Source organism: Antechinus flavipes, chromosome 4, assembly GCF_016432865.1.
Source record: "Antechinus flavipes isolate AdamAnt ecotype Samford, QLD, Australia chromosome 4, AdamAnt_v2, whole genome shotgun sequence".
Lineage (NCBI taxonomy): Eukaryota > Metazoa > Chordata > Mammalia > Dasyuromorphia > Dasyuridae > Antechinus > Antechinus flavipes.
The window spans coordinates 54,767,977-54,794,462 of NC_067401.1; the positions used below are offsets into that span (position 1 = coordinate 54,767,977).

A 26,486-nucleotide genomic window follows, 5' to 3' on the forward strand; every position below is an offset into this window, starting at 1 on the left:
AATTTGGAACTGGGAGGGCTGATAAAGGCTATTTCATCCAATTTCTTCACTTTTACAGATGAGTAAACTGAGGTTCGGAGGTTAAGTGATTTGCCCAGAGTTACAAAGTCAGTGTCTGAAGCAAGAATTGTTTCAGTCTTCCCGACTCCAAGTTCACACTGATTCATTGGTGGTCTCAACCAATTTCTTCCAATTTCTCCTGAGGACAGTTTTTTGCATATTATCTGCCCCCATTGGACTGTGAACTCTTTGACAGCAGAAACTACTTTTTGCCTTTGCATCTCCAGCATTTAGCACAGTGTGAAGTTCACAGTAGATATTCAATAAATGCTAGTTAACTGACAATTGAATTGGGGGGTCCTGAGACCACTGTCTGGGGTTCTAATTTCTCAATTACCTGCTATGAGGCTACTTTCCATCAGTCAATTATCTCATACAATCTAGTGCCTCTGGGATGAATTTGACCACCATATGTTTGTTCTTCCCAAATTTTTTTTTAATATATTGAAGCTCTAAGTAGACAGTAGGACCTTCTCAACTACTCTATCCGACATGGCATACTAGTTCTGGGTCTCCAGATCTCTTCCATCCTCTAACACTTCAAAACACAAATTAAAAAGTAGCTAAACTTCTTTCCCAAACACAAATATGGAGTAAATGCTGCCTCATCATTCCTGGTGGCATTATAAACACATACCAGAAATGAAATATACTGGCTTCACTGAAGCTTCTGCTCTGGCCTGACTGTTCCTAGGATATTTAACAAAGTGTGAATGAAGCATTCTGCCTGGGAATCTCCTGGAGTGTAGGAAAGATTTCTAAAGCTTTCTCAATTGTTACTAGGTCAAGTACTTCTCTAAATAACCTACTTTCATAATCCTGACCCTTCTTGGAATAAATCCTGGGAGGGAAGTTATAAATATTTCTACCATTCTACTGTCCATCATACAGTTCCTCTGGTTCCTGGCTCTAGGTAAAGTAATACATCACCACTAGAATCTTGATCACATTCTTCTGATCCCTTTTCAAAGGCAAGAAATCTATGTACCCCTTTGCCAAAAACTTAGGTAACTGGATTTAAGTGGCTTCAATTGGCATATATTCTATAGAATATAACTGATATAAACCCACATACACATCTTTTGAAAATATATTTTTATTTCATTAAATATTTCCCAATTACATATTAAAATTTTAATTTTTTTTCAATTTTGAGTTTCAAATTCTCTCCCTCCTCCCATTTCTATGAGAAGGCAAAGCAATTTTACATCAACTATATATATGTGTGTGTGCATATATATATATAAAGTCATGCAAAACATGCATTTCCATACAGAAATACATGTCTTAGAGCTGCTACTCAGGACCAATAGAATCTGTTCCATGTCACATTCAGAATTTTCTAAAACAAGAGATTCATTTATATTGTGCTTTATATCCATCACATTTGATGCTCATAACCCCCATCCTACAGATAAGCAAACCAAGAATAAGAGAAATTAAATGACTTGCCCAGTTTCACGCAGCTAATTACTACCTGAGGCAATATTTGAACAGAGGGCATCCGTATGGGTGAGCTGCCCAGCTCAGAGAATATAATTGGCCAGCTCAAGATCACCAACCTAACAGGCAGCAATCATGCTTGGTCACTCTCCCTGTATCATACTTTCTCTCTAAATCATCAAGGTAGGCTTTGATAATTACTGTAGATTAAGGGTAGCACTCATGGATTTCGTATAACTTGCATGAATTTTCTTGACATGGTCTGTGTGCCAAGGAACTAGAAATTCAAGTTTAAGAATTCCCAGTGGAGCAGCTCCCTCCACTGGTGCAAACCGAAATACATCTACAACTCATGGTTTCCTATTATTTGAAATCCATCCATAAATCTAAGCCCAAGCTTAAGGACTATCTTAAGGATCTCTAGGGCCTCCACACTGCCTAGCCCCCTTACTGTATTCCTTCTCAAACTGATCCAGGCCAGGAACTGAGGAACCTGGGAAAATGCTGAAGAGTATTTAAAACAGAGACAAGATACATCTGATCTGGGGCAATCTATGAGCAGAGTCCTCCACGACTTGGTCCCAACATCTCTAGCATATTTTATTCTGACCAGCCAAATTGGCCTTCTCTCTGTCCTTCACATGTTTCATCTCCCTTCTCCCTCCCTCTGTACTAAGCCATTTCCCTCACCTACAATGCCCTTCCCACTCACCTCTATATCTCCAAGACTGCCTCATTATTTCTTGCTCTTAAATTTCATTTTACTTTTCTATGGACAATTCTCTCCCTCCCACTTTCCCCCAACACACACACACACACACACGAAAAACTTTACAAACTTAAAACTTTATAATAAATATGCATAGTCAAGCAAAACAAATCCCCACATTGACCCATCCCAAAAAAAATGTTCATGTTTCAAGAGAAAAGTCCAAAATGCTACCTTCTATATGAAGCTTTTTCGGATTCTTTCCCTTCTCCCAACTATGTTGTATTTGATTATTTTATATTTATTTTGAATAAACCTATATGTGCTATCTCACCTGTTAGAATATAATCAGTTCTTGAGGGCAGTTCTTGAGAACTGTATCATTTTTTGAGTTGGAATATCCAGTGTTTAGTACAGTACAATGCTCAGAGTAGGAGCTTATTAAATAATTGGTTGGTAGATTGATTGGCTGATTGACTATCCCAGGGAATGTGGATGCCTGTCCAAAGAATGAGGATTGGTGGGAGGGAAGGAGAGTTATAGGAGACTGGTAATGTGCCTTCCCCACTTGGTTCACCTTTGAGTGTGTTAAGGTACTGATAGAGTAAATTCAAGAATTCCATTAGTCAGTTTGTGATCAGCCGGTGATGGAGATGCTCCTGGACCTTGCAGATGAGGAGGGGGAGTGAAGGACCTGGGGAGAAGCAAGTAGAAAGGGGCAAGAAAAGAGTTCAGAATCTTAGAGAACTGAGGAACCTGGGAAAATGCTGGAGAGAGAGGGGACAAAAAGGAAGAAGGAAAAAGCAATGGTCAATACACTTTACTGGGGAAGTCTGATTTAGAGATATCACAGGAGAAAATCTAGGGACCCTCTGACTTCTTGAGAGTCAGGAGAGTCAGAGTCATTCCTCCCAGTCTTTGGACTTTTCTGAGTTCTACTGAGTGCCCCACTTGGCCATCTTCAGAAACACTGGTTTGGGGAGATATCGTGGAGAATTCATGTAGGCTGAGATCTTCTTTAGGCCCTGGAGAGAGGGAAGGGGAAAGAAGAACTCTGAACTCAAGGTCCTGCTCCCTATCTCTTCCACTGGAGACAGGACCCCAGCAACCCTCCAGCTTGGAGGGGTCAGTGTTGGATCTCAAATGAAGGGTTTGTCATCTCTTAAGGCAAAGTCCGCCATCTTTTTTTGTCTCATAGACCTCCATGACAATCAGAAGAAGACTGTCAACCCCTTCTCAGGATTTTTCTTTTAAGTCATACTTTTTTTAAATTATATTTTTCAGTTAGTGGCTAGTGAAAAAAATATAAATTTTTTTCAACCAAATTCATACCCTTCAGAAATTTGTCCCTGAAATTTAACCTCAGGTTATAAACTCTTATCTTAGAGAGACAATGGAGAAGAGGCAAGGCTACATGGGTGTGGGCCTTGATCACTCCTTTAATCATATTATCAGCACAGCTAAATGGTGCAGCGGATAAAGCACCAGCCCTGAAGTCAGGAGGATCTGAGTTCAAATGTGACCTCAGTCACTTAACACTTCCTGGCTATGTGATCATGGGCAAGTCACTTAACCCCAATTGTCTCCAGGAAAAAAAAAAAACACCTTATTTATCAATCCTTTCCTGTTAAAATATAAGCTTCTTGAGAGTAGAGACTCTCTATCCCCCAAAATATTTGTATCTCTAGACTTATAACAATGCTTAGCAGATAGTAAATGTTTGATAAATGCTTTTTCATTCACTTTTTAACTCTTATATGTAGTAAATATGAATAATAACTCATAATGACTTTAAGCCTGATTGAATTCTTCCCACATAAATAGCAGCATAGAAGAAAGTTAGTGAAAGCATTGTTATTACCATTTTATAAATGAGGAAACTTGAGCTTCATCTGGACCTTGCCTAGGGTCACCTGGCTAATGATTAGGTTTGGAGCCAGGCCTGAGGCCATCATCATCAAAGTGCTGATTTTGGCCTTGGCTGGGGTGGTAACAAAGACCCAGGACCAGACTCAACTAATAGGTTCTTGATGTGATCCCAGGAACATGGAGAAATCTTCAGCTTAATCATTCTCCCACATGTTCACCTGAAATGCTACCATTAGCAATTCAATTCCTTTGGATTTAGCTGGGGCTCCATCCTTTTGAAATGCAAAAAGCCTGGAAGATAGAATTATGTAATATTCTAAAATATGATTATGAACACCAGAGTGGAGGAAAGGAGTGCTGGATCTTCTGAAGTCAGGAGATTTCATAGATTCAACTCCCACCTTCGGCATGTTTTAACTTCGTACAAGTCACTTAGCTTCTCTGAAATTCAATTTTCTCGTCTCTAAAAAGGGGAGAGTAATACCTGTAAGTTACCTCACAGAGTTATCTTGCACTTCCATTGAGATAATGTATATAAAGTATTTTGTTACCTTAAAACCTCTGTATAAATTTTATTACAAATTAGTTTACCAGATGTCTTAAGTCAGCTTAAGGTTCTGTTTGGACGCTTGAAAAAAATGGACATTTTAGAGCTGTTGACCTGAAATAAGACACTTAAGATAACTATTAATGCTATCATTAATAATATATTTCAATATTTATTAATAATCGCTATTATTGTCAAGTTTCAGATGTGCTGAACCCCCAAAATATTGGAATTCCAGAACAGTCACTAGGTATTATAAAAGAATTTGTAGGCTTAGATCATCTCCAAATCAAGAGGCAAATATTTCATTATACCTCATGACACCAGTCCAGACCCCTGATATTTTAGGGATTCATCTCCTGCACCCATGTTGCAACACACTTAACACACATATTTTATCTTCATAAGAACCCTGATACTTAGGTGTTACTATTATACCTATTTTACAGATAAGGAAACTGAAGCAGTGTGTGAATAGTTAAGTGACTTGTAGATGTTTGAAGTCAGATGTTCAAACAGTGTGTATTCCTGACTCCAGGACCAATGCTCTATCCATTTTCTTAACTGTACAATGAGGGAATTGGAGTAGATAGCCCTGCAAATACCTTCTGGCCCCAGAACATTTAGGGGGAGACAGAAGAGGCACAGAAAGCAGAAGGGAGGGAAGGAGGATTCAGCACGTACAGGGAGCAGGAGGAAGGAAGTTCAAACTCACCTGTTTGACAATTTGGCTCAGTTTCCAGCCGTGCCCTCACCCATGACAGGAGTGGTTTATAGAAAGTTTGGCTTGTTCCTAATCCTCTCCTACCTGCCCCGAGCCAACCCACATCCTCAGAACCTGCAGTTTGGAAACATTCCCCTGAGCCCCAGGCATCTTACAAGTAGTCACACTCTGCACTGGGCAGAAGAGTCCCTGCTTTGGACCCACTTGATGTCTTTCCACATGTCTCAATGTCACATTCTCTCTTTTACTGATCTTGCCTTCCTCAGCCATTCTATCACACTGGTTCTCCCCTCCCTTCCCATCTATTTTCTTCTCTCTTCTTCCCACCCTGAACTTTCTCTCTTGGTGAGTTTATCTACTTCCATAGCTTCAATGGTCACCTCCCAAATCTCTCTGTCTAATCTCTAGCTCCAGTTCCCCATATCCTAATGCTTGCTTGGGTTTCTAATCAATTGCTCTACTGTTACCTTAAATTCAAAATGCAGAAAATTAGTCATATTCTGTACTGCTTGCCCCAACCCCCAAATCTGTTTCTCTTTAATCTTTCTATTGATGGCACCATAATTCTCCCAGTCACCTAGGTTCAATAAGACAATCAGCAAGCTTTTAAGTGACTAGTATATGCTAGGCTCTGTGTAAGACACTAGGGATATAATAATAGTAATATTAGCAGCAGGAGGAAGAGGAGAAGCAGCAGAAATGGTAGTAGTAGAAGAGGCAATAGTAATAGGAGGAACAACAACAGAAACAGCAATAGCAGCAGTAGGTGAAGCACTAGTAAAAGAAATAGCAGTAGGAGGAGCAGCAATAGGAGGAGGAGAGACAGTAGTAATTGGAGCAGCAGCAGTAATAGGGGCTGCAACAGCAGCAACAGGAGGAGGAAGAGGAGCAGCAGCAATAATAGGAGGACAAGGAGGAGGAGGAGGAGGAGGATGAGGAGGAGGAGAAGGAGGAGGAGGAGGAGGAGGAGTAACAGCAGCAGCTGCAGTAGTAGTAATAATAACAATACTATGGCTGACATTTATATAGTACTTACTTATGTTCCAAGTACTATGTTAATTGAGTTACCATTATCATCTAGCATGATCCTCACAACAATTCTAAGAGGTAGAGATGGTAGTATTATTATTATTCCCAGTTTTTGTTGAGGAAACAGGCAAAATAGAGATTCAGTGACTTACCTATCTAAGAGAATGAGGCCATATTTGAATTTAGGTCTTCCTGACAAGAGTGAAACAATCCCTCAGGAAACTTTCATTCACTCAAAACCTTAGCATTACCTTTGACTGGCTCCTCTAACACCCCACATATCCAAAAAGTTGCCAATCCCTCTATATCCTCAATGTTTCCCACAATCACCCCTATATTACTTTAATTAAATTAGCTGGAAATTAAAGATTGATTTCAATTAATACACTTTAAATATTATTGAGTTCCCCATTCCTGGAGATCCTTAGGTGAAATTTGCACTGTTCAGTTCAGTCATTTTCGGTTCTCTCTTTTTGTGACCCCATTTGGAGTTTTCTTGATAGAAATAGTTTGACAGCTTGAATAGTTTGACATTTCCTTTTCCAGCTCATTTTACAGATGAGGAAACTGAGGCAAACAGAGTTAAGTAACTTGCCCAGAGTTGTCTGAAGCTAGATTTGAATTCAGGGAGATGAATCTTCCTGGCTCCAGGTCCAGAGCTCTATACATTTTGCCACCTAACTGCCACCAAAACATGCATTAAGTGCCTACTATGTTCTAGGAACTATATAAAGTGCTGAAATATTGTAGAAAGGAGAAATGTTGGGCTTAATGGCTGCAGAGGTTCCCTTCTAATGATATGATGATGAGATTCTAGGAAGCTACAATAATAGCCTCCTAACTAGTCCTGCTGCTTCTGCTCTGACCCCAGTGCCCCTCTCCTTCCATCCTCTCTCCACAAGCTGCTAAATTGATAACCTGAGGCACAGTTCTGACCATGATCACTTGGGGAAGTTTCCAAAGCTCCTTCTTGCTTTGCCACTAAGATAAAATACACATTCCTTTCTTTGGCCTTCACAGCCCTCTCCAACCTGGCTCCGGCCTTCCTTCCCAGGCTTATCGCCCAATCCTCTCCCTCTTGAACTGCACATTCCAGTCAAACTGTCTGCCTTGTTCTTCCTCACATGAGACATCTTCCATCTCCATGGCGCTGGCCCAGCGGTCTCCTAGAACACGTGAAATGCACTCTTTCCCTTACTCTCCTGTGTCTTGGGACTTCGAGCTTCCTTCAAAGCTTGGCTCAACAGCCACATCTTACAGGAAATCTAACCCAACTTCTCTAGTTATTTTCCTGACCCTAGAAAATTAATTTGATCTCTTTTGTGTTCAAATTTCTATTTTTATACAGTTCCCCCCTCCCCAGAATGTAAACTCCTCAAGGTCAGGGACTGCTTAATTTTTGTATGTCTCTCCTCAGTGCTTAGCACATAAATGTTTGCTGAATAAAGGATGAATGAAAAAGTATTAAGCATGAATCAGGCCCTTTTTCTTCCTCTTTTTGAGCTGAGAAATTATAAGAAAAGTGACAAAGGAAAGTAGAGACAGCATGATAAAAAGGAAAGGGGAAAGAAACATTTATATAGCAGCTACTATGTGCCAGGCACTATGCTAAGTACTTTTTACAAATATTATTTCATTTGATCTTCACAGCAACCCTGGGAGGGCAAGTGTTCTTATAACCCCCATTTTATTTTGAAGAAAATTGAATTAGAGGTTAAGTGTCTTGGCCAAGGTCACAGCTAGTAAGTTTCTGAGGCTGGATTTGAACTCATTACTTACTGACTCTAAATCTAGAACTCTTAAAAAGTGCTGAACTTAAAAAGTTCAAATTTCTTCTCCCATACTTGCTGGTTGTGTAATCCTAGACTATAATCACTATAAACTCTCTGGATCTCAGCTTTCTCATCTATAAAATGAGTTTTGGACTTAATAGCCTCTAAGGTCCCTTTTAGCTCTAAATCCATCATCATATGTCACTGTCTTTCAATTAGCAATGATAGTATTGATTTGATTAATGCTCCCAGAGATGGAAGGGAAGGAAGACTGCTGTAGGGCAGATGGCAAGGTTCCCAGGTAAGCCTCAGTTCCTTCTGATTGGCTGGTAGGGATGTGAAGTATAACCTGAAGCCAGCTAGCTAGAGCAAATAAGGGGAGTTTGTCCTCATTCAGCAGACAGCCGAACTTATCCCCAGGACAGGTGTTATAGATTCAGTGGATCAATTCCCTGTTTGGGAGACATGGTCCCTAGAGAACTAGAAGAAAAGAGAGAAGAAAGATGGGAAGGAAAGGAAAAAGGAGAGAAGAGGAAAGGAGAAGGAGATAGAGAAACAAGGAAGGAAGGAAGGGAGAAAGGGAGGAAGGGAGGAAAGAAGGGAGGAGAAAGAAAGGAAGGAAGGGAGGGAAGGAGGAAAGAAGAGAGAGAGGAAAAGAGAGGGAAGGAAGGAAGGAGAGAGTGAAGGAAGGAAGGAGAGAGTGAAGGAAGGAAGGAAAGCATGAAGGAAGGAAGGAAAAAAAGAAAAGAGAGAAGAAAAGAGAGAAAGAGAAAGGAAGGAAGAAGCAGAGAGACAGAGAGGCAGAGAACTCTTTTTCATTTGCTCATCCATGTATCTTCTCATTTTCTCCATGAAGGAACCAAGTTTCCTTCCAACAATGATTACTATCCCAAGCTTCATTTCCCAGTCCTCTGCTGTCCCCCAGCAGACACTAGGTTACTACCACTAGCATCCCATCACTCTGGTACCTTACCCTCTTGTCCTGGGTCCTCCTCACCCCAACCCTTACAGGAGCAAACTTTCTGTGGGATGGGCCAATCCCTCCCGCCGGGATAAAGCTCTTGGTTAGACTATCATCTTCTGCCCTGTCACCCTTTACCCCAGGTGAATCCCCCGACTCTCCCAAAACAAAAATTTCTCCTTCTGCATCTAGCCCCTGCTCCTCCCACCCCCATCTCGAGGGAAGACCCAACCAGAGATTGTTTAGGTATTTATTACCTCAAACCGAGTGAGGAATTCCTGCAGGTTTGGGAAAGGGTCCAGGCATGTGGGTAAAAACTTGCAGTTCAGGTCAAGAATGTCATACATGGAGAAATCCACAAAAGTCATCTGAAGGTAGCAAAGGAAGAGGGTAAGAGGGAAGCCAGGAGTCTTCCCTGGGCCAGTCCCGTGGGGCTAACACCATTCTTTCCATCCCCCCCTGCTTCCCTTTTGCCTTTCTTCCTTTCTCTCTGCCCCATACAATTTAGAGAATAATTGCTTAGGCAGCTAGCTAAGTGACCCAGTGACCAATTAGACTTGGAGACAAGAAAATCTGAGTTCGGTCCTTCACCCTTCAGTCACATGATCTCACTCAACCTCAGTTATCTTATCTATAAAATAGGGATAATATGAGAACACTCACCTCTCAGGTCCACTGGAGAGTATCAAGTGAAATAATTTATATCAAGAACTTTGCAAATTAGGGGCAGTTAGATGGTGCAGTGGATAGAGCACCAGCCCTGAAATCAGAAGGACCCAAGCTCAAGTCTGGCCCCAGATCCTTAACACTTCCTACCTGTGTGACCCTGGGCAAGTCACTTAACCCCAATTGCCTCAGCAAACAAAAAAACTTTGCAAATTGTATTATATAAATGCTTGCTATTGTTATGATTGATCCTGAGAATGCTATTTATTAAGCACTGTCTGTATGATATCGTAGGCCAATGGCCATGACACTCTTAGAATGTTCTTCCCTTCTCCTTTCCATCCAAGGGATAGGTTTGGAGGATTGTAGAGGGGATTTCATTAAGGTATATAAGTGACTCAGTAGAGGGCTGGGTCTGGGGTCAGGAAGATCTCAGAGGTGTGATAGGGATGACTCAAGATTGTTGTGAAGATAAAATGAGATCGTATCTGTAAAGTTCTTTGCAAACTTGTATATATGCTGGCTGTTATTTTTGGTATAGGGAACTCCCAGAGGAGGAAAGTCTTCCTTATAATCCATTTTGTACTTGATTATATTCTGTCTTTTCTCCTCCTTAATACTTTCCCACTAGATTGTAAGCTCCTCAAGGGCAGAGATGAGACTTTATATTTCTATTCCCCTCATTCCCACTCTTACCTACTCTTCATATCCCTCACACATGCTTAGCACAGGGCAGAGCTATTGTGATCCAGCGGGCATTTCATAAAGTCATTATTAGTTGTTCCTGTTATTCCTCTTCAGAAGCCCAATGTTCCAGCCAGACTGTACTCCATTCTTCCCTTGTGCATATCCTCCTCACCTCTGCCTATCAGAATCTTTCTTTTCCTTTAAAGCAAAACTCAAGTGTCACTTATTCCACAGATCTTTTTCTGAACTCTGAAAGTGTTCTCTCTCCTCAAATTTCCCAATAGCATTTTGTGTGCATCTCTCTTCCTTTCCTTTCCCTCATCACTATCTTGGGTTGTGCTTATTTAGTAAGGGCAGGGACTATTGATTTTGGTCTTTGTATCTCCGGCACACAGTATGATTCCTTCCTTGCACAGAGTAGGTGCTTAACAAATATGTAATTGATTGATCTGTGTACAGTAGAATGTAAACTCCCTGAGAGAAGGAACTAATTTTTTTCCTCCAGTGGTTACAATAGTGCTTTTCAAATAGATGCTTAATATTTGGTGATTTTAAGTGGTTTCCCCATGACCCACATACCTCCCCCTTCTCTCTCTCTCTCTCTCTCTCTCTCTCTCTCTCTCTCTCTCTCTCTCTCTCACACACACACACACACACACACACACACAGGTTCATCACAAACCTTCTTTCCAGCAAACCACCTCCTTGTGTCCAGGAAATGGGAGAAGAGCTGAAGAGTTTTAGGTAGCTGCTGTAGATAGATGAGTCTCAAATTTTCCTGTGGAGACAGAGTGAGAGGCTGGGAAGAAAAGAAAAAGAACCAATGAAAGTAGTCAGAGTAGTCAAAGATATAAGGGGAAAACCAGGAGAATGTGATATCACAGAAGCCAAGGGAGAAGAATTAAAGAAGAAGAATCGGGGATGGAAAGACTGTTCAGCAGAATAATACTGAAAGGATAAGGATAATGAAAAAGAAGAACAACAACAAGAACAAGAACAACTAGGAAGAGGAGGAGGAAGAAGTAGAAGAGGAGGAGAAATATGGAAGAAAGAGGAAAGAGGAGGAGGAAGAACAAGAACAAGAAGAACAAAAACAAGGACGACAATAACAACAAGAGAAAGAGGAGGAGAGAATGAGGAGGAGATGGAGGAGGAGGAAGAAAAGAGGGAGAAGGAAGAAGAAAGATAGTCACTGGTGAACCTCAAGAGCTCATATTCAATGCATTGATAGTTGCAGAAATCAAACTTCTAAGAGTTATGAATGGGATGGAGATGATAATGTGAAGACATAGAGGCAGAAGATATAAACCTCTAGTCTATTCAATGAAATGTGTAACAAGAAATAAAGGAATAAATGACAGGTAAAAGACATAGATCTAAAAGGAATCTTAGAGGACCTCTAGTCCAATCCCCAAGCAGGGCCCAGGCAGATGAGATGGACTTAATGTCACAAAGTGGGTATGAGGGGTGAAAATGGAACCCACCATATTATGGAACAACGGGATCAACTGAGGAATTTTTTTCCAATACATGGGCTAGTTGTGCATATCTATAGGCAAGGAAGGAAAAAGACAGAGACAGAGACAAAGAGAGACAGATTGAAGATGGTGGTGAGGGAGTGAGCATAGTCCCTCAGGAATCAGAAAAGGATAGAATCCAGGACAGTGAGAGAGGGATTGACTTTACAGTAAAAAAATTTTTAAAAGCTATACATACATTTCCTTTAGACTGGAATAAAGAATGAGAATTAGATGTAGAAACAGATTATTGAGGGGGAGATGGAAGATGGATTTTAGACCTTGTACTATCTGCTCTTGGACTTCTCCAAGCTTCTGTGAGATCTTTATTCTTCAGTTCTTCTCTCCCTCTCTTTGTCCAGATTTATACTTCGGGGGAAATGATCCCCATATCTTTCTCTCCACTAGTCTCCTATCTCCAACAACTGGCTTGTCGTTGCTGCTTCTATGGCCCATCATCACTGCTAATTTGATGCCCAAAACTAAAATCATCTTTCCCTCTCTAAATCAGCCTCACTACCAATTTCTCTTGGGGCTTCACATCTTCACCACCTTTCTGACATGGAAGGGATTTTGGAGACAATCTTCTTCATCTCCCTAATTGTGCTGACCCTTTCAATAACCCAGATTTACAATCTTGGGATCATCCTCCACCCATTCTTCCTCCCCTCATGGATCCAAGCTGCCAAAGCTTTCCACAACTCTTGTAGCTTCCTCTTCTCTCCACTCACAGTCACCAGCCTACCTAAGGTAGGCCCTCATCACCTCTCTATCTTCTAACTGATCTCCCTATGTTGTCTCTCTCCCCTTCAAACCATTCTCCATATTCTTAAAGCATGAGTCTGACTGTTTCACTACATGTCAACAAGCTGCAATGGATCACTATTGCCTCCTGAATTAAATATACAGTCCTCTCTTTGATCTTAAATTCCTTTACCACCTAAATCTGACCTTTCCAGACTTACTATCTAATCAAGACTGAGGAAAAGAATGTTTTAATTCTATACACAGTGGATATATTTATTGAATTTTCTGAGTATTTGTTTTGAGCAATCAGGTTTCTAGAGTGTCCCAGGATCTCTGATTAATATCTGAAAGTCCTCCTATTCAGTCCTCTCAGGCACCTAATGCTGTCTGTTTTATGCTGGTTTGGTATAAGTTTATACATATTAAAGGGCCTTGTTCCCTTTTACAGCCATACTAATAAAGAGTTGCTGGTAAATGTCTAACAATTGGAATGGAGAGGAGGGAACTATTTTCCTTTTTGAGTTTAATCTGCAACATGAACACTTTCTTAAGTCTGAACAATCGACAGAACAATAAGTCAAGTTTTGATATGTAGCAATTGCTGATTTCTGAGGTATAAAACTCTCACTGAAAATTTAATAATTGACTCTCTGCAAGTTGTTTAGAACTGGTTAGAATAGCACACCTGCTGTACTGGTTGGTTTATTGTTTTTACCCACAATATTCCATTTCCTTTGTTCTTGTTTTCACACAGGTTGTCCCACTTCTCATTTCCACCTTAGAACCCCTAGCTTTCTTCAAAGATCAGAACATTTTCTTCATCCTCCTACAAGCAGTCTTTCCTAGTCCCTTCCCTGGATATAGTGCCTCCCTTCCAAATTAATATAATTACCTTGTATTTACTGCATACTCATTTCACATTTACTTACATGTGCACACATTTCTTTCTCTAGTCCTCAATAGAATATAAATTCTTTGGGGGAAAACACTGTTTCATTTTTGTCTCTTTGTCCCCATTGGTTGGCACATAGTAAGCACTTAACAAATGCTTGCTAATTAATTGATTCATTTATTTCCCATTTTCCTTTACTTCACAAATTCAGTCAGTCCCAAATCCTGCTAATTATTCCTCTGAAAGATTTTTCAAATCTACCACTTCCTTTCTAACCTTCACTATTATATTCTCTGTTCAAAGCCCTCATCACATCCTACCCAGAGTAGTGCAACAGGTTCCTACTTTTTATTTTTTCTATACTCTTATCCACTTGTCATATCTCAATCTGATTAATATTCTTTAAAAATCAATTTCATCATGTCATTCCCTGATGCAAAACTTTCAGTAGCTCCCTATTGTCTCTCCTTGCATCAAGTATTAATTCTCTCTGACCTTCAAAGTCCTCCATGACAATCTAGTCTTTGCCTACCTATTGAGTCTTATCTGATATTCTTTCTCTGCTAAGAGTTAAAGTATTCTCTTGCTATTAGACAAAGAATCCCACCAGCTGAAGTCATATTTGAACTCAGATCCTCCTGATTCCAGGGCTGATGCATCCATCACTAACTGCCCTTGATCTTTTTTACATTTTTAAATGAGGACTCCTCCCTCAAGAGCTTTCATTCATATGGATTATATCTTTCAATATTTATCACATTATAAATTAAAACATCTTAATATTGTTATGAAAATTATTTTGATCTTGAGGACCTGAAAGGGTCTCTGAAGCTCAGGCCACATGGCTGATACAGACTATAGAACCAAGAAGTTAATACATCAATACATCAATACATCCACCTGGACTTTTGACTTATGAAATCCCCACATCCCCATTAGTCTAGAACTTAATATCAGTCTATAACTAAATATTCATAAAATTTAAGAGCCTCTACTATTGTCACCCAGCTTTTAAGGATCATGAATAGCATCTGAATCCCACGCCCCCACTTCCCTCCATCTTCCTAAATTCACATCCCACATGCTGCCTCTAAATGAGTGACTACTTTTTGATGTCATGGATACCTTTCTTAGAATATTTTTTAAATAATGGAAGGAAATTATGATTTTCAATTAGAGATTACTGGAAATAAAGGTGTAATATTTTCCCCATGCAAGATCATAGCTCCCTGAAATCTATCTGGAACCCCAAATAGGTCCCAGGACAGGAACCCCTGCTTTGTCCATGATTGTTAGTTCTTGCATGTGTTATAAAAACAGTTATAATCTCACTAAAGGGCAATGATATTAGTTTGTATTTATGTAATGATCTATGGCTTACAAATCACAAAAAGAACTCAGGGCAGGTATGATTATACCCATTTTACAAATGAAAGACCAAGGTTCCAAAGGCTGTGATTTTACAAAATCACACAGCTAGTAAGGGTTGGCCTGAAGCTTGGTAGCTTTCTCTTAGACTGTGTTCTTCACAAGTGCCTGGCACAGTGTTAAACTCAATGGAGATGCTCAGTAAATATTTGTCCAGATATTAATTGGGAATCCTGAGGTAAATGTTCCCTGGAAGGCCAGGAACAGGGCCCTCATCTCTGCCCTGGAAGAAAGGGAAAGGATGAAGAGGGAAATGTTTCTACAGCATGTGTGATAGTCATATATTCTGGCAGTATAGCCTGCCCAGAGTGAGGGGACACACATACACACACACACACTCTCACACACACACTCTGTTCTCTCTGTCTCTGTCTCTGTCTGTCTCTCTCTCTATCTCTCTGTCTCTTTATCTCTATCTCTCTATCTCTGTCTCTCTGTCTCTTTGTCTCTATCTCTCAGTCTCTCTCTATCTCTCCATCTTTTTCTATCTACGTATATATGTGTGTGATATATATATATATACATATATATCACACAATACACATCTGACTTCCCAGTAAAGAAGTGTAGGTTGAGAACACCTTCTTCCCACCCCCAAACTCCACACTGGGATGATTGATGTAAGGAGAGATCTCTCTCTCTCAGAAACCTTTCATTCCTCCCCTCCCTCCTAGGGCACTCACCACTGCTTGCCTCCCCAGGAAGGCAGCATCCTACTCACAAAGTTTGGGTCGTGGCAAACCCTCACCAGCTGCATTCGAAAATCCATGGCTTGACTCTCCAAAATGTCCACTCTCACTTTTTCCTCCTCAGTATCCCCACCTGCAGCCAGGAAAGACATAGTTTCATCCTTCCCTGACCTTCCCTGCCTCCTGCTTCCTTCTCTCATGAGCTCTTGGACCACTTTTCTACCCAAATCCCTTCCCCCACCCCTCATGCCACTCACACATCTTGTGCTTTCGTCCAATATAGCGTAAGATAGCATTACTCTGGGTGATCTTGATGTTCCCATCAATCAGGTAGGGTAGCTGGAAGGTCAACAGGAAAATGTTCTTCTTCTGCTCACATCCCAGAGCTGACCCCATGTGCCTTTGTTCTAGAGATACAAGAACTAAGAGACCTTTTGGACCCTGGCTTGACTAACGCTCCTAGTTCTTCTTTGCCCTCTAGTAAATATATTCTACATCTTGAGTTAGATAGATACAGCGCAATGTTTCCATACACATTGTCCCCTCTTCTTCCTCCCTCCCTCCATACCTCCTTTTCTCTCTCTCATTCTCTCTCTCTCTCTCTCTCTCTCAGTCTCTCTTCTCTCTGTCCCTGTCTCTCTGTTTCTCTCTGTGTGTCTCTATCTCTCTGCATCTCTCTCTTTCTGTCTTTCTCTTTGTCTCTGTGTATCTCTTTGTCTGTCTCTCTGTCTCTGTCACACACACACACATACACACACACACACACACACACACACACACACACACTCCATATAAAATCACTGAGATACAGCAGCAAATGAAGGATAAAATCAACATTCTGTGTCCATAGAGTTGACTTAAGTACTTGGGTCCTTGGTTGGGTATTACCACGTGAGGAAGGGGAGAGTCAGATGGATGTCAGGGTACTTAATGGGAATGTTTCTTTGGATGAGGTGAGTTCCCAGGAGAGAAGGAAGACGAGAAAGGGAGAGGGGTAGTCTTCAAATGAGTCAGGTTCCTTTGAGGACAGAAGGGAGATGGGAATGGTAGATATTGGTGCATGAGGTCTATGCCCTGAGATTTTTCACTGGGTTTTTATGTGCAAGGATCACTGTGTGCAAGTGGTTTGGACCATGGTACCTAATGTGAAGAGAAGGGCCAAGAAGACTAAGTGAGAAACTTTAACATCCCAGCAAAAACACCAAAGATCCAGAGGAAGATATGCAAAGATAGCCCTGTGAGGTCCCTACAGCCTTCATTCTCAAACACACAGACACACAAACATAACAATTTCTTACTCCCTGAAAGAACCTACATTGGGAAAGTCGAGCCCAAGAGTATATCTGTCTTTAAACCATTCGTTTTTATCATAATCAGAACCTGTAGAAAGAAGAAAATTGAGAAAGTCACTCCACTGGATCATGGATCTGTTCTCAACAACCACAATAACAGCCTCCCCTCACTTCCCCTGACAATACTGTAGGTCAGTGCAACCTACTTATAAGGGTACATCCCATACACGTAAACACCCATGGGCCTCTACACTCACATTTCTCATAGTTATAGAGCAGCTCCTTATAGGGGGTCCCTGTATATTCCAACAACAAACGGATTGGATGGGCGAGCTAGGAAAAAGGAAAAGGAAAGTACCATCTCTCTGTCTCTCCATCTCTCTCTCTCTATGTATATAGATAGAGAACCTCCAATAGCCCTTATTGGTTTATCACAGGAAAATGGCAAGCCTACTGAAATCCCACCCATTCCTTGTACCCACTACTCTTAAACTCAATCTAGTGAAACTAAACCTTCTCACACTCACATAGAAAGAAAGGAAAATTTTGGTATCACCAATATGTGACATGGTTTGAGGGGCAATGAAAGGCCCTCTTATATGTATACATTCCCTAACGATCCTCATATATACACTATAAGCATTAAATGTTTGTTAACCATTGGGATTAGGATACTCCTTTGGATTAATGACATTGCATTTGGATAGAAAGCATACGGGGGGTTTCTATGATGGGGAGAAAAGAGGAACAAGAGATCAGGATTCTCTCTTTCCTACAAACACACCATCATCCATTAATACATCACCCTCATTATTTTATCTGACTCATTAATGGTTGCATAGGAAATTAGGTTCAGGGCCCTGGAAAAATGGGGTACAGGACAACCTCGTTTTTGTTGGAGGTGAGAATATCAGAAAAAGCCCAGTGGGCACAAACTGAGAAGTAAGTGGTACAGAGGTAGAAAATAAGACCTATTAAAAAGGAAAAGAGACAGAGGGTAGGAAATGAAGATAGAGTTGAGCTTTCTCCAGAGTCTCTCTCTCTTAGTCCCAACCTCTTCCTAATGTCCATGAGTTCTACAGAGAGGTCTTTGCCCTTTGCCATGACCTCTTAGGTCCCTTTTTAAGTTAGGTGATCCGTGAGATGGAGATTGGGTCACTGAAACATTAACTATGAAAAAAGACATGAGCCCCACTTCCCCATGCCCTTCCCCTTTCCTGGTTCCCCTCCATCCACCTTGGACTCACCCCCCGAATTTCCCAATATGCCAGGATCATCTGGTGATGGGAACACTTCAATGACTTCAACCTGTCCTGAGGAAGCCTCTAAAGGGGGAGGAAGGGGACTAGAGGAAAAGCCAAAGAGGGAAGGACAGGAACAAGTGCATCCCCGTAGGGCGGACACCTGCTGCCCTCATGTACTCCACACGTGTCCTCGCGCCACCCTGCGGGCTGCTTTCAGTCTGCCCTCGCAGCCTCCATCCTACGTCACCCTCGGCCTGCAAACCCTCCAGTGTTCCCCCCAGAACACCCTTTAGTGCACAGCTCCGGGACAGGGGAAGAGGAGACATTGTGCTGTCATTGTGTCAGCCCCACCTCACTAGCTCTTCATTCTCTTTCTGCCCATCCCAGATGTCCACCCAGCCTTCCTCCCGGCCAGGGACCACCGGGCCATCTCTTCCTGGATTCTTACCTTCTGGTCTCATCTGCTTCAGGAAAACATCCTGCCCACGGATGCAATGCCAAGGGAGAACAATCAGCTCTGAGAGATAGAGAGCGAGCTTCTCCCTGGAAGTCTTCAGGCAAAGCCTGGAATATCGCCGAAGGGATCCACATTCGGGTAAGAGTGGATAGAGTGCTAGTCTGGGGTCAAGAAGCCCTGAGCTCAAGTCCAGTCTTAGACCCTCAGTGGTTGTAGAGTCCCAGGCAGATGACTCAATCTCTGTTTTGTCCACTGGAGAAGGAAGCGACAAAACACTCCAGGAGCCACGGAGACCCCACAGACAGTTATGCTCTGGTCCATGGGGGGGTCTCAAAGAATCACACAGCTGAACAACAACAGCAAGAATTACACACTCCAGCCCTCGCCAGCCCCGGGATCCAAAAACGTCCTTCCCCCAAACCCAGACACCCCCATCTGGTAACTTTACAAAGCAGCCCCCCGAGGGAAGCCGAAGAACTGAGCGAGAGAGTTGTCATGGGCAGTCCCGGCTCCATTGTGCTCCCATTCCAAGGCGCTAAGGTTCTATGTCCACACACTCTCCCCCACCCCACCCCACCCTCCCACACGCAGACACTCTGCCCCCCGGCTCTTTGCTCACAAACACTCCCAGGGGCTCCGTCACCGATGGATCTGCTTGAGCCTCTCTTCTCTGTCTGACCCGTTACTTCTTTGTGGTAGTCACATAAGAATTATTCTTTTGGTTCCACTCAGCAACAGTTCCTATCTTTCTCTTCCCCAATTTCTCTGAAACCATGATATGGTATAAGTATATAAATATGTATAGATATATATACACATGTATACATATATATGAATGTATTTCTATACATATATATCCACATATCCATATATTTATACATACACATATATATTTATATACATACATATTTATCTGTATACATTCATATATATAATATATATATTCTCACATATATACACATATATCTATACACACATCTCTCTCTATATATATACACATACATATATGTTCACATATATATCTATACAAATACACATATCTTTCTACACACGTAGATATCTACCCACATATCTCTCTATATAAACATTCCTATCTATATATACATATATATCTACACACGTATATCTATATATAGACACATACATATACATTTACATATATCTATATACACATATCTATAGGATCAAATATATATCTATACAAGTACATATATCTTTTTATACACATATATCTATATATACATTCATATCTATCTATACACACATGTATGTAGTTACATGCATATATCTACATAAATGTGCATATATCTGTATATACACTCGTATCTATACATACACACATGTATCTAGCTACACAAGTTTATAGCTAGCTACACACATGAACATATATCCATATATATATATATACACACATGTACATATATACTCCCATATATCTATGCAAATACATATATCTTTCTACACACATATATCTAGATACACTTTCTCTCTCTGTATTTGTCTTTTCCAGTGATGCACTCATATTCCATTCCATTCCTATTCCATCACTTGCTCATGCATTCCCCAGGGGATGGGCGCTTATTTTGCTTTCCAGTTCTTTCCAGCTCAATTTCTTCATATCTCTCTTCCCCCTTATTCCTGGATTCAAACCACTCCTTACTCTAGTTCTGGAAGAATAATGATGAGGATATAACTGCTAACATTCACAAAAAGCTGGTTATATTTCAGGCACTGTGCTAAATAAATACTTTACAATTGCTATCTTATTCAATTCTTACAATAAGTCTGGATGGTAGGGGCTATTTCAATCCCTATTTTACAGATGAGCAAAGCGAGGTGAACCAAGGTTTGTTAACCCACTCAGGGTCACATAGCAGCTGTGGCTGACAACATATGCACACATATCCCTATTACTGTCGAGGGTACCACCATCCTCCCAGTTCCCAGGCCTGGAACTAATGATCATCATCTCTCTTTATCATCTCCATATTCAATCTTTTCAACAACTCTCTAGTGTGCCCTTGTCTCCCTGGCACTGTTATCTTTCTATTGCAAACCACCATTACTCCTAGTCTGCTGCTGATGGGTCTCCCTGCTTCAATCTCTCCCCTTGCAGGCCATCTTTGTGATTTTTCTGAAGTACAGTTGGGTTTCGAGTTTACCCCTCTACTCAACAAAGTCCAGTAGCTCCCCATCGCCTGCAGGAGCAAATGCACGATCATCTGTTTGGTTTTGCACAATCATAAGCTATCCCCATCCAAACCTTCCAGTCTTTTTATACCTTATACTGTCCCACATAGTTTTAATTCAATGACACTGGCCTCCTGGCTGTTTCTTGAATAAAACACCCCATCTGCCTCCTAGCTTCCTTCAAGTCTTCCAAGAAGTCCCACCTTCTATTGGAAGTCTTTCCCAACCCCTCTTACCTCTAATACCTCCCCTTTGTCTGTTATTTCCCATTTATCCTGTAAATAACTTGTCTATATATAGTCACCTAAATGTCTCCCTTTTACATCATGAACTCCTCAAGAGCAGAAAGACTTTGCCTTTCTTTATATTCCCAGCACAGTGCCTGGTACATGGTTGTTGTTGTTCAGTTGTTTTAGTCATGTCTGATTCTTCATGATCCCATTTGAGGTTTTCTTGGCAAAGATAATGAAGCATTTTGCCATTTCCTTCTCCAGCTCATTTTTACAGATGAGAAAACTGAGGCAGAATGACTTGGTCCAGAGTCACACAGCCAGTAAGTATCTGAGGCCAGATTTGAACTCAGATACCTTGTGTTCCTCTACCCACTGAAACACCTGGCTGCCCACTTGGCACACAGTAGATGCTTAATAAAGGCTTTTTGACTGACAGACTGCGGGACATTCTCACAGATGGGACTTGGTGAGGCTGCCTCAAATTCTTCTTCCCCTGCTGATGCCATCAGGCCTCCCCTGGCCTCCAGGTTTCTTCTATGGCCTCAGATCTCTAGGTCTAATTATGTACCCAAACCTTTCCTCCCCTTAGTTCAGCCAATCCAAAGTTTCAGATTTTCCAAAAGGAATTTTATCAGGGAACAAATGAAAAGTGAGAGAGAGAAGGAGAGAAAGGAAATATTCTTGAAGGTGGAGCCAGCAAGTGCCAGATCTCTCAGGTCCCACCAAGCCCAGGAGGTTTCAATGTCGGGCTGGCTGATAGATCGTGTATCTGACATCAAAGGACAAGCCTGACTAAGGGCCTCATTGTCAACCTGACTATCCCATGATGAATTTTTGGTGCAACTGGGAGATTCACTTAAGCATGGAGGAAATGGACTCTTTGTGCCCAGGAATGAAATCCCCATGCCTTGAAGGCCTGAACTATTATTAGCCTCATCAGGGTTCCACTTGGCTGCTCCTGCAGCTGGGAGGGAAAGTGAGGTGTCCTGGGGACACTAGGGAGTTTACCCTCTAAGCAAGGGTTAGGATCACTACAGAGAACTGCTAAGCAAGATGAGAGGCAGAGCTGCTGCTTACCAAGTTCTAACCAGAGTCTTTTACCCAGATTCAGCTTTTATTAGGGGAAGGACAATACAGGAAAATGGTAACAAGAGCATCACATCAGGAGTCCCAACCAATCTGTTTGATGAGAGCTAGGGTAGAGTTTGAAGAATGGAGGATGTGGGCTCCTTGTAAGAATAAGCTTCCCAGTAGTGGTAATTGTCAGTAGTAGGAATGGGATACTTTTTTCAATAGTATTTTATTTTTCCAAATATATGTAAAGATAGTTTTCAAAACTCACTTCTGTAAGATTCTGTGTTCCAAATTTCCCCCCTCTCTCCCTTATTTCCACTCTCCCCAAAAAAGCAAACATTCTGATATAAGTTAAATATATGCAATCTTTTTAAACATATTTCCACAATTGTCTTGTTGTGCATGAAAAATCAGACCAAAAGGTGAAAAACTACAGGAAAGGAAAAACAAAGAAGCAAACAAAAAAGGTGAAAATTCTATGCTTTAATCCACATTTAATCCTCATAGTTTTCTCTCTGGAGGTAGATGGCATTTCCATCACGTCTATTGGAATTGTCTTGAATCTCCACATTGCTGAGAAGAGCCAAGTTCATCACAGTTGATCATGACATAATCTTCTTGTTACTCCATGCAATGATCTCCTGGTTCTTCTCACTTCACTCAGCATCAGCTCATGTAAGTCTTTCCAGGCTTTTCTGAAATCAGGCTGCTTATCATTTCCTACAGAACAATGGTGTTCCATTACATACATATGCTGTAACTAATTTAGCCATTCCTCAAACTGATGAGTGAGAATTGGCTACTTTGAGAGAAGGAAGTGAGTTTCTCATCACTAGAACTGTTCAAAAGGCTGGATAACCCTTGTCAACCACGTTAGGGCTTCCTGGTGTGTGTTGGATTGGATAGCCTTCGATGCCCTGGATGTCCTAGAAAGCATAATGGATTTGCTGTATGATCTTGGGCAGACAACCTTCATCTACGAAATAAGAGGATCAGACTTGAGATCCCTTCACTCTAGATCTATGAGACTATGACCTTGGTCCAAATCCCAGCTTTGCTCATACAGCATGATCTTTATAAGTCATTTCCCTTCTTTGGGTTTTGTCATTTATAAAATGAAGGTATAGAAATAGATGATGTTGAAGACCCCTTTTGGCTCTAAATCTTTCTTTGTATGTAAAAATCCATAGAACCAAAGAATTATGGCACACAGAGATATCATAAACTAACTGCGACCCAGCCAAGTTCTAAGAAGCCTTTGGCTTGGTTTTGGTTCTTGTGTAGTTATACCTCGGGACATTGTATTTCCCTCTTCTCCTAACCTGAAAACTCTGGATTTGGGAGTGGGGTTCCCTGCCTGCCCCCTTCTGGGAGAGCTAGGAAGATATAATGAAAAGAGTGATTGACTTTGCATCAGAAGAACTGAATTCTAATCTTCCCTCTGGCAATTATTAGATAGGTGATCATGGACAAGTCATTTTGTTTCTCTAAGTCTCAGTTTCCTCATCTGTAAAATGGGGGAAATTTAAAAGGTACAATTCATGGGGAAAAAACCCTCTTAGTAAATATCAAAGCGCTATATGAATGTAAAGGATTAACACTTTTTCTTTTTGAAATGTACTTTTAAAGTGTTATTAATATTTTCTTTTTTTACACTACCTTCATTTCCCATAGGTGCCTTCCTATTCCGTCCAACCAGAAAAATATCTCCTTTACCAGAATAAAAGAGAAAAAAGAAAGCAACCAACAAAACTAATTTTTTTTTAAAAAATCTATTCCTCAGGTTTGGGCCAGAGTATAATGAATATTTTTGATGACCTGTTTCTAGAAATCTCCTTGATTCCTGAATACAAAGTTTTATTTTCACCCTATTCCATTTTTGTCAAAGTCAACATCCCAAAACATATCAGTTAGCCCATTGCCAAGGCTGGTTCAATTCTTAGGGAAAGCCATCCTTTGCTTCATTCCCTCTTAGAGTCAAATGGCTGGCCCAGTGGATGAAGTACTGAATCTGGAGGCAAGGAACACCTGAGTTCAAATCCAGCCTCACACCCTTACTAGTTGTACATCACTTCATCCTATTTGCCTCAGTTTCCTTATCTGTCAAATGAATTGAAGAAGAAAATGGCAAACTACTCCAACCAAGAAAAACTTAACCTGGCCATGAAGAGATTGACACAATTGAAATGACTGAATAACCATAACAAATGATCTTATTCCCAGGAACACCCGAGCCACAGAGTTCGCTCTCTTGAGACTATCCTTTGTACCCAAGACCCTAGTGCCTTTCTTTTCTACTGGGACAACTCCCCAAATTCCAACTTTAAGTCTGAGGTCTTCTCCCCATTGGCTTAGCCAAGATAACAGATAAACCTAACGTACAATAACACTTCCCCGGGCCCACTCTTGGCTCTACCCGGTTTCTCTATAGTTTGAGACTAATGAAGCCTTCTTAGTTACTCCTCCCTCACAGCACTGCCCCCTGCTAGAGACCCACTGGACCCTTTTACAATAGTTCAATACTTCATTTACAAGTTATATGCATGGGTAATTTATCAACAAATGAAAAAAAATAGTTCAATACTTTACACATACATATAAGAGTATGTGTTTTGCATATAATAAGCACTTAATAAATGCTTTTTCATTCACTCATCAGTCAAACAAACATTTATTAAATGCTTACTACACGACTGCATTATACACTAAATGCTGGAGATGAAAAGAAAGACAAAAAATAATCCCTTCTCTTGAGGAGAATACTTTCTAATGGGACAGACCACATGTAGATAATTAGGTACATATAAAAAAGAGGCAGAGTAGGTATAGGTCTCTTAAAAGGGAAAGCCATTGGCCACTAGAAAGATCAGAAGGTGGCATCTGAGCCGGATGAACAAGAGGCAGAGGCAGGGGCAGAGACTTCCAGAGCTAGGAGAACCACCGCAAAGGCACAGATTTGGATAAGAGTAACAGGTGGTGTGAAAGAAAAAGAAAAAAAAAAAAAAGCTCGAAACGGGTCAGGTTACAAGAACTTTAAATGCCAACCAGAGGACTCTCTATTTGGTCCTGGGAACAATAGGGAGCCTCTGAGGCTCATTGAGCAGGAGAGTGACAAGGTCAAAAATGGTCATCCCCCAGGACGTGGCCATTTTATCCAGATCTGACCCACCCCATCCACCCAGTTCCCCATCTCCATTCGGCTGTTTTTCACATAGGATCCTCAACATCCTACAGTCTCATTCCGCCAGGATCCATGTGGAATAGAGCTCTGTCCTCAGACTAACTGCCGAGTACCTAAATTCGTCTTCCCTCAGCCTAGGGAGATCCTGAACTCACCCCGCCAGAGTGAGGAGCTCTGCAGATACCCGCCCCCTCCCGACACTGAGGGTGTCTCCTCTCTAATCCCCTCATTTGGAACTCTCCTTCCCTTATGTTCTTCCCACTCTTGGCCCCGCTTCTATTGAAGCACTTAACACCCGTTAGCTTTTACCCAAGGACGCCTACCTCAACGAACTTGTACATTTTTAGCTTTTACCCAAGGGGGCTCCCCTCAGAGGTATGACAAGTTCATTCCTCGCAGCCTCCCAGGACACAACCCTGGGGGAGAGCGGGCTCCAGCGGCGCCCGTGGGGCGTCCGCCCTTCCCAGTTTGATCGGGAACGCGTCTGCATCTCCGCCGCTGGGGCCTTGCGTCCGACTTGGGGCAAATCTCAAAGTATACTTTAGCGTCTAGATTTCCGGCAGCTTTCTCTCCTGGCTTTTCAAAGCTCACGAGGTAATAGTCGTCTTCCGTCTCGCCCTCAAAGCTGGGGGGAGGGGGGAGTGAATAAAGCCCAAAGTCATGCACTCCTGGCTTCATACAGGCTCCTGCTAAGGGAGGGTCCAGACTACACCCACCCCGCTACCCCTTTGGAGGGTCCCCTGGCTTTTTTCCCCCTGAGGCAATTGGGATTAAATGACTTGCCCAGGATCACACAGCCCGGAAGTGTTAAGTATCTGAGGTCACATTTGAACTCGGTTCCTCCTGACTTCCGACTGGTGTTCTGTCCACTGCGCCCCCTAGCTGCCCCTCCCCTGGTTTCCTGACCGCATTCTTGTTCACCCATATGGCCACGTGATTAGCAGATTCGCCCAATACGCCTGCGCGTGGCTCCCACTGGCGGCAGGACGCTTCCATTTTCTGCATTCACACCTTTGAAGAAGCAGCTCCCAAGCCTCTTTCCCGTGAGATGCTACGCCATCCCATCCCCATCTCA

General features: G+C 41.7%; 1 protein-coding gene and 1 long non-coding RNA gene across 6 annotated transcripts; both read right to left on the bottom strand.

The window, feature by feature from the left end:
• Positions 1-2,330: 2,330 nt before the first annotated feature.
• LOC127559376 (glutathione S-transferase Mu 4-like) lies at positions 2,331-18,538 on the bottom strand. 5 transcript variants are annotated; one of them, XM_051993113.1, is made up of 8 exons: positions 18,280-18,538; positions 17,290-17,365; positions 17,056-17,120; positions 15,998-16,079; positions 15,800-15,873; positions 11,150-11,245; positions 9,372-9,482; positions 2,331-3,237 (listed from the first exon to the last, which is right to left on the bottom strand). In XM_051993113.1, exons 1-8 carry the CDS (start codon positions 18,307-18,309, stop codon positions 3,148-3,150), a joined length of 624 nt encoding a protein of 207 aa, XP_051849073.1. In that variant the 5' UTR covers positions 18,310-18,538; the 3' UTR covers positions 2,331-3,147. The 5 variants fall into 5 exon arrangements, with proteins under 5 accessions (XP_051849073.1, XP_051849072.1, XP_051849070.1 ...); XM_051993112.1 differs by having other exon boundaries at positions 15,773-15,873; XM_051993110.1 differs by having other exon boundaries at positions 11,150-11,266; positions 15,773-15,873.
• A 4,154-nt stretch (positions 18,539-22,692) lies between these two features.
• Positions 22,693-26,200, bottom strand: LOC127562585 (uncharacterized). The gene is made up of 2 exons (XR_007953712.1): positions 25,735-26,200; positions 22,693-23,156 (listed from the first exon to the last, which is right to left on the bottom strand). It is a non-coding gene; the product is annotated as an uncharacterized LOC127562585 (long non-coding RNA).
• Positions 26,201-26,486: the final 286 nt, after the last annotated feature.

Coding starts and splice junctions, on each gene's coding strand:
- LOC127559376 (XM_051993110.1), bottom strand. CDS start 18,309: ATGATCCTGGCATATTGGGAAATTCGGGGG. Junction 15,874..15,997: donor TGGACGAAAGCACAAGATGT/GTGAGTGGCATG, acceptor TCCTGGCTGCAG/GTGGGGATACTGAGGAGGAA. Junction 11,267..15,772: donor TTTGCCACGACCCAAACTTT/GTGAGTAGGATG, acceptor TTTTCTTCCCAG/CCTCTCACTCTGTCTCCACA.